This window comes from Cottoperca gobio, chromosome 17 (genome assembly GCF_900634415.1).
Source record: "Cottoperca gobio chromosome 17, fCotGob3.1, whole genome shotgun sequence".
Taxonomy (NCBI): domain Eukaryota; kingdom Metazoa; phylum Chordata; class Actinopteri; order Perciformes; family Bovichtidae; genus Cottoperca; species Cottoperca gobio.
The window spans coordinates 20,801,537-20,809,018 of NC_041371.1; the positions used below are offsets into that span (position 1 = coordinate 20,801,537).

At 45.4% G+C, this 7,482-nt stretch overlaps 1 protein-coding gene across 1 annotated transcript; it reads left to right on the plus strand.

Annotated features, from left to right (window-relative positions):
- Positions 1 to 3,938: 3,938 nt before the first annotated feature.
- Positions 3,939 to 5,867, plus strand: LOC115022509 (regulator of G-protein signaling 13-like). Its single transcript, XM_029453509.1, has 5 exons — positions 3,939 to 4,211; positions 4,318 to 4,377; positions 4,470 to 4,531; positions 4,621 to 4,787; positions 4,897 to 5,867. The coding sequence occupies exons 1-5, from the start codon at positions 4,141 to 4,143 to the stop codon at positions 5,122 to 5,124; spliced, it is 588 nt and encodes a 195-aa protein (XP_029309369.1). The 5' UTR covers positions 3,939 to 4,140; the 3' UTR covers positions 5,125 to 5,867.
- The last annotated feature ends 1,615 nt before the right edge of the window (positions 5,868 to 7,482 follow it).

Sequence of the window (7,482 nt, forward strand, 5' to 3'; positions counted from 1 at the left end):
GAAGAAGCTACGTGGTGCATCCCATCTATCCATCCATCCTGTGGGCCCACCACTCATGGGAAAAACCGCTGGGGTTGGGTGCGCTATCACACAGGTGGCAGTGATGGTCAGGGACCTCGACGGACCAGACCCGGGCAGTAGAGGCTGGCTCTGGGGATGTGAACGCAACCTCTCTGTGGGGGAAGGAGCCGGAACTAGTGCGGGAGGTGGATCGCTACCAGTTGGATCTGGTGGGGCTTACCTCTACGCACAGTCTTGGCTCTGGAATCGTACTCCTGGATAGGGGTTGGACTCTATTCTTCTCCGGAGTTGCCCACGGTGTGAGGCGTCGGGCCGGGGTGGGGATACTCACTAGCCCCCGGCTGAACGCCGCTACGTTGGAGTTCACCCCGGTGGACGAGAGGGTCGCCTCCCTACGCCTTCGGGTTATGGGGGGGAAAACTCTGACTGTTGTTTGTGCCTATGCCCCAAACCGCAGTTCGGAGTATTCGGCCTTCTTGGAGAACCTGAATGGAGCCCTGCAGGAGGCTCCAGTAGGGGACTCCGTAGTCTTGCTGGGAGACTTCAACGCACATGTGGGAAACGATGGAGACACCTGGAGAGGCGTGATTGGGAGGAAGGGTCTCCCTGATCTAAACCCGAACGGTCGTTTGTGGTTGGACTTCTGTTCTAGTCATGGAATGGCCATAACAAACACCATGTTCGAACATAAGGATGCTCATAAGTGCACGTGGTACCAGAGCACCCTAGGCCAAAGCTCAATGATCGATTTTGTAATCGTATCATCTGATCTCGGGTGAAGAGAGGGGCGGAGCTTTCGACTGATCACCATCTGGTGGTGAGTTGGATCAAGGGGTGGGGGAAGACTCTGGACAGACCTGGTAAACCCAAATGGGTAGTGCGGGTGAACTGGGAACGTCTGTAGGAAGTCCCTGTCCTGGGGATCTTTAACTCACACCTCCGGTGGAGCTTTTCAGACATCCCTGTGGAGGTTGGGGGCATTGAACCTGAGTGGGCGATGTTCAAAACCTCTATTGCTGAAGCTGCGGTGATGAGCTGTGGTCTCAAGGTCTTAGGTGCCTCAAGGGGCGGTAACCCTCGAACACCGTGGTGGACCCCGGTGGTCAGGGAAGCCGTCCAACTGAAGAAGGAGTCCTTCCGGGTTATGTTATCCGGGAGGACTCCGGAAACAGTTGCAGGGTACCGAAGGACTAGAAGGGCGGCAGCCTCTGCCGTGTCAGAGGCAAAGCAGTGGCTGTGGGAGAAGTGACTTTCGGTCGGCACCAAGGTGCTTCTGGAAAACCATCCGGCACCTCAGGAGGGGGAAGCAAGGAACCATCCAAGCTGTGTACAGCAAGGGTGGACCCTGCTGACTTCGACTGAGAAGGTTATCGGCCGGTGGAAGGAGCACTTTGAGGAACTCCTGAATCTGACTAACACGCCCTCTATGGTAGAGGCAGAGCTGGAAGCTGATGGGGGATCGTCGTCAATTTCCCTGATGGAAGTCACTGAGGTAGTCAAACAACTCCACAGTAGCAAAGCCGCAGGGGTTGATGAGATCCGTCTAGAAATGCTGAAGGCTTTGGGTGTTGAGGGGCTGTCTTGGTTGACACGCCTCGTCAACATTGCGTGGAAGTCTGGGACAGTGCCTAGGGGTTGGCAGACCGGGGTGGTGGTTCCCCTATTTAAAAAGGGGGACCAGAGAGTGTGTGCCAACTACAGGGGTATCACACTTCTCAGCCTCCCTGGTAAAGTCTACTCCAAGGTACTGGAAAGGAGGGTTCGGCCGGTAGTCGAACCTCTGATTGAAGAGGAACAATGCAGATTCCGTCCTGGTCGTGGAACAACGGACCAAATCTTCACTCTCGCAAGGATACTGGAGGGGGCCTGGGAGTACGCCCATCCGGTCTACATGTGTTTTGTGGATCTGGAGAAGGCGTATGACCGGGTCCCCCGGGTGATACTGTGGGAGGTGCCGCGGGAGTATGGGGTGAGGGGATCACTTTTGAGGGCCATCCAATCCCTGTACGCCCAAAGCGAGAGTTGTGTCCGGATACTCGGCAGTAAGTCGCACTCGTTTCCAGTGAATGTTGGCCTCCGCCAGGGCTGCGTTTTATCACCAATCCTGTTCATGATTTTCATGGATAGGATATCGAGGCGTAGTCGTGGAGGAGAGGGGTTGCAGTTTGGTGACCTGAGGATCTCATCGCTGCTCTTTGCAGATGATGTGGTCCTTATGGCATCATCGGTCTGTGACCTTCAACAGTCACTGGATCGGTTCGCAGCCGAGTGTGAAGCGGTTGGGATGAGGATCAGCACCTCAAAATCTGAGGCCATGGCTCTCAGCAGGAAACCGGTGGATTGCCTACTCTGGGTAGGGAATGAGCCATTACCCCAAGTGAAGGAGTTCAAGCACCCTATCTCCCTTAGAGATAGGGTGAGAAGCTCAGCCATCCGTGAGAGACTTGGAGTAGAGCCGCTGATCCTTTATGTTGAAAGGAGCCAGTTGAGGTGTTTCGGGCATCTAGTAAGGATGCCACCTGGGCGCCTCCTTAGGGACTCGGTGGAGAGATTATATCTCCTCACTGGCCTGGGAACGCCTCAGGATCCCCCAGTCGGAGCTGGAGGATGTGGCCCGGAGAAGGGAAGATTGGGGTTCCTTACTGGAGCTGCTCCCCCCGCGACCCGATCCTGGATAAACGGTGGACGATGGATGGATGGATGTCAAAAAATGGAAGCAAAAACATTCTTAAATGAATGTATCAAGTCATTAACAGAAAAAAAAAAAAAAAAAAGGTTTTGACGCTCGGCTGAGGTGGAAAAGGTTGGTATAGCGATTAAAGCAAAATGCAACAAATTGCAATGCAAACAGATTCCGCAAATAGATAATGACAGAGCATGTGACGCCAATGTCCAGTGAAGCTTCTGCTCGGCTGAAGAGACGAAAAATATTCTCCTTATCACTCCACACACATCTGATATAACCTTCCTCACAGCAATACATGAAACAAACAGAAAAGCCATATTTCCATGAAGTGTTCTAAATAGTTTTCCACCGTTTGAGATCAGACTGTTGCTCTTGTCCGACTGTCCGACTGGACAAAAGGTGCCTCGATGAACAACTCCTAAAAATTTGCCTAACAGTAGTGGATGGAAACAAGCATTCATTTTCTTTTAATTTCTCAAAATTCTGTTAAAATTTTCGTTGCATTTGGTTGACAACCTGGCTACCGTCTCAGTAACGTCCGTTATAGAACACTAAGGTTATGAACAAGTGAACAAATGAACAAGTTAATGGTATAGTTTGACATTTTGACAAATGTGCTTTGTCAATAAGCTAGCTAGTTAACTGATCAACATTAATTTTATTTATTTGGGCCCTATTTAGTTTCTTCTCTAAAGTTAGCCTACATGAGAGGAGACGGACTTTGATACCTTTGGACAGAGTCAAGCTAACTGTTTCCCTCTCCATCTAGTCTTTATGCTAAGCTAAGCTAATCGGCTGGTAGCTGTAGCTTTATATTTAGCATACAGACATTGCACTGACATCTCTCAGCAAGGAAGCAAATAAGTGTTCCCAAAATAAAATGTTTTCTATCTATTGCTGTTAGTTAACTAGCTAACATTTAGCAACCAAAAGCTAGGGGTGCTACCAGGCCAAGTAAGGAAGCAGCAGCAAAAAAAAAACTTTAGTGTATTGAATTGAGCGATGATGCAATTTGTTGCTCATTAGTTTAACTTTTCATTTTTAAAGGGCAGATTGTTTCCAAAACATGAAAGTGTGTCATTGGTTCTCGAGGCAGGCTGGAATAGAGACTAAAGCATTTGACTATCTGCTGCTGAACTTCCCCATTTGCATCCCTAGACTTTGAAACAAACAAGTACTGATGCAGGTCTAAGTAAAGTACACACAGACTGTAGATGTAGTCCGCGCGCAGTTTTGCGTCATCCCCAACTTCCTCTTTTTCTGTGGTTAGCTCAGCATGATGGTGTGACGCTACTCACCAACCTCTTTTCATACTTCTGCTGTACATATATAGTTTAGCGGATTCTCCAAACGGACACAGTGGCAGTTGCAGATCTCACAACTCTTTAACAGCAGCCAAGCACACAGACCCCCGCGTACAAAGTATTGATGCCATGCCGAGTCTTGTCGTATCACCACCAAGGGAGCTGCTGAACCTCAACATGGACACTGATAACAAGAAGAGGTAAACACTTTATCATAACTGATGCACTGTATTATTGTTGGTCAATGCTGATCAGCCTTTTAGTATAAGAAGAACATGTCAGTAAAATAAGCCTTTGGTTAAGCAGGGGAGGAAACCTGAAGTCCCGGCTGCAGTGTAGATCATCTCAAGACGCTAACACTGAAGGGTAAGTGAAGTCACTTTCTCCACTAGAAACTAAACATCTCAACTGTTGGCATACTTGTTGTACATGTGAGTGACAGTGCACCCATTTTGCAGGCTTTGTTTCGAGGAGATATCCCAATGGTCGCACTCACTAGAGAGGCTTTTATCATCCAAATGTAAGTTAATCAATATCCTATGAACAGTCTTCATAGTCAGTATTCTTCCTCAATTTCTGGCTAACTGCTCATTTTACCCATTTGTTTAGATGGCATGAAGATATTCCAGGCCTTCTTGAAGTCAGAGTTCAGTGATGAAAACATTGAGTTTTGGCTGGTGTGTGAGGACTATAAGAAGATGAGGTCTTCCTTCAGGATGTCCTCCAGGGCCAAAAAGATCTTCAAACGCTACATTCAAGCCGAGGCTCCGAGAGAGGTAAGCACCGAGGTGTTTATAAAGCCACCTGATAGACAGACAGTTCTTTTCGCAATATCCCTGCTACTACTTTTTTATATGGTCCTCATTATTTTTCCTCCGCTTCCAGATCAACATTGATCATAATACCAGAGAGCTGATCAGGCGGAACATGAAGGCGCCCACCACGCTGTGCTTCGATGATGCCCAGAGGATCGTCTACGGGCTAATGGAGAGGGACTCCTACCCACGTTTCCTCAGGTCTGACATCTATCAAGATCTTATGGACTCTACTTCAAGCATCTGTGCAGATGCAATTAAAACCAGAGACACTGTGTTTGTAGAAGCTGTACAGTGAAGCTGAGCCCAGTGCTAGACTGCCTGAGAGAATATGTGGTGTGTGTTTGCTTGTCCTGTGAACACTGGTGGTGACTCTTTAACACCGAAAGCACCAAAAAGAACGTATGTTACTTTCAACACATTGATTCCTTCCTTCTGAGTTGGAGAAGACATGCTTTTGGGTTGGCCAAGGCCACATCTGACTGTGATGAAGAGGAGAAACCAGCTCTGCCATAAAAAAGTGGAAGACAGTTTGTTGACGTCGATGTAATGGGAAAGGATGGGTTGAGACCAAAAGTGGTGACAGTTGTTGTCAAGAAAAGGACTTCCCAGAGATGTATGTAGCGAAAATGCGAGGGACTTTCTGTGTGAGGCGCCAGGAAGTGTATGTGGTGCAAGCAACACTCTCCCCGCCCATGATGCAAGTGCACAAGCTATAGTAGCACACCATCTGCAGTTTATTGTTATCTCACTAAAGCAATAGATAAGTAGATGCTATCTTCATGTGGATCTTTATGCACAGTTTTATGCATTTAAAAGTGTTACATTCTGACATCAGTGCTGTCATACTGAAATAACTGATGTTACAATTATTATAATTTGTAATAAGCTATATGTTGTGCATGTTTGTGAAATATATGAATGTGAATATTTTGTTGGATTTGTACATATTTAATAAAATATACATATATACTATGTATATATATTTGCTTTGAAACGTACAGTGCCACAACAATAAAAATCTGCAGAGACACAAACAAGGCCATGTTTCGAACTTAGTTGTTCATTCATATACTTACTTATAGTTATAGTCTTTTTCTATGAATTTAGAGATTCTGCTCCTCATCGAATCTACAGCGCCATTCAGTTAAATTTTAAATATTTAAGATGCAAAGTACATAATTTCTTCCACATTTCCCCAACATTTTGCTTTTCACAGTTAGTGTCTTTGGCCACTTTGACGTTACCCCAAGGATGTAAAAAAACGTTGTGTGGGTTTGAACTGTGTCTGGCTGCACAGCATGATCAGTGAGGTTTGAAGGGTTAACAACTAGGACCGCAGAGAGGAAGGCTGTCGCATAACACTCCCACCTACGCAGCATCTTACATCAGATGGCCTTTGATGCTGTTGAATGTGTTTCAAGCACATTCTACAATTCATTCAGCCTTTGTTTCACCATTCAGTCTTTCATTTATCAGCATAGCAATCAGACGTCACCCTCACAAATTGTTCATAATGGAACAGAAAGTTTTAAAACTATTTCTAAACTAAAATGTATATCACTCACACCAAAAAACACCAAAAAGGAAGTTACTGAGTGGGAACCCATCAAGTGTCTCTCCGTTAAAGGTTACAGACATCATGGGGAAGTGTTAAGACCAAACTTCTCTTCCACATCCTCTTTTAATGAGATGCACACACACTGAAGCAGGTGAACATACACAAGTTACAATGCCTCTGAAGCTCTTTGGTGCTTTTAGAGAGTAATAGACATCAAACTGTCGGTATAAAGACATTTATTTGGTGTTTTTGCCACAAGGTGCTTTCAGCAGGATGAACATCCTTTTTATTTCTCGATCAGGTTGTAAGGTGTTTTTTCAGTCAGATGCAGCTGAGGTGTTAAACTGATGCAGGGAGACAACTGCCAGACCAGTTATCGTTTCCTTATTTGAAATGCTCTGTTTATTAGAAACAAGATAATCCTTCTATATATTAGTCATATGACCATGAGAAACTATAAAAAACTAAATTAGGTCACATCTGAGAGACAGGATATTCAAGTCGTAACGCTATGTATGACGCGTATCTACAAATTGCTGATGTAAAACCTTGAGGATAGCCTACTTACATCCGATACCACTCAATCATTCAGACCATAGGTTCAGCTGCCATGTGTGTCATGAGACATAAGTCATCTTTTTGGAACCACATGGGCTGTATACAGGAGGTCACTGGATTACTGTGTGTTGTTGCTCAACAAGTTCAACAAAGGAGGCTTTGTTTCAGGTCATATACAGGCAGGTATAAAATGTTCCAGTGTGGAACTAGATACAAATCTACTTCAGTCATACATGAGGTTAAAAATCTTTTTTATTACAGAATGTATCTGAAGAAACAAACACAAGAACACCAGTGAAAGGGAATATTTGAGCGATGTACAGTTACAAGAGAGATTTAAATCAAATCCTTCACATCTGGTTTATTGTAGTATGATAGAGAGCGACAGAGTTGTGAGTTAGAAGTTAAAGATTAACTGGTGGATGGATCTCAATATATTATTGGTTGAAATTGGTTGGTACTAGTTTAGGTATACACACGCCATATGTTGTTTTACAGGAAGAAAAGAGAATTGGAAGTTGAAATAAAATAAGAAAG

Bases quoted from the DNA above. Each gene is read 5' to 3' on its own strand.
- LOC115022509 (XM_029453509.1), top strand. From the start codon at position 4,141: ATGCCGAGTCTTGTCGTATCACCACCAAGGGAGCTGCTGAACCTCAAC. The intron at 4,378-4,469 runs GTAAGTGAAGTC...CCCATTTTGCAG, and splicing joins CAAGACGCTAACACTGAAGG to GCTTTGTTTCGAGGAGATAT. The intron at 4,788-4,896 runs GTAAGCACCGAG...CTCCGCTTCCAG, and splicing joins AAGCCGAGGCTCCGAGAGAG to ATCAACATTGATCATAATAC.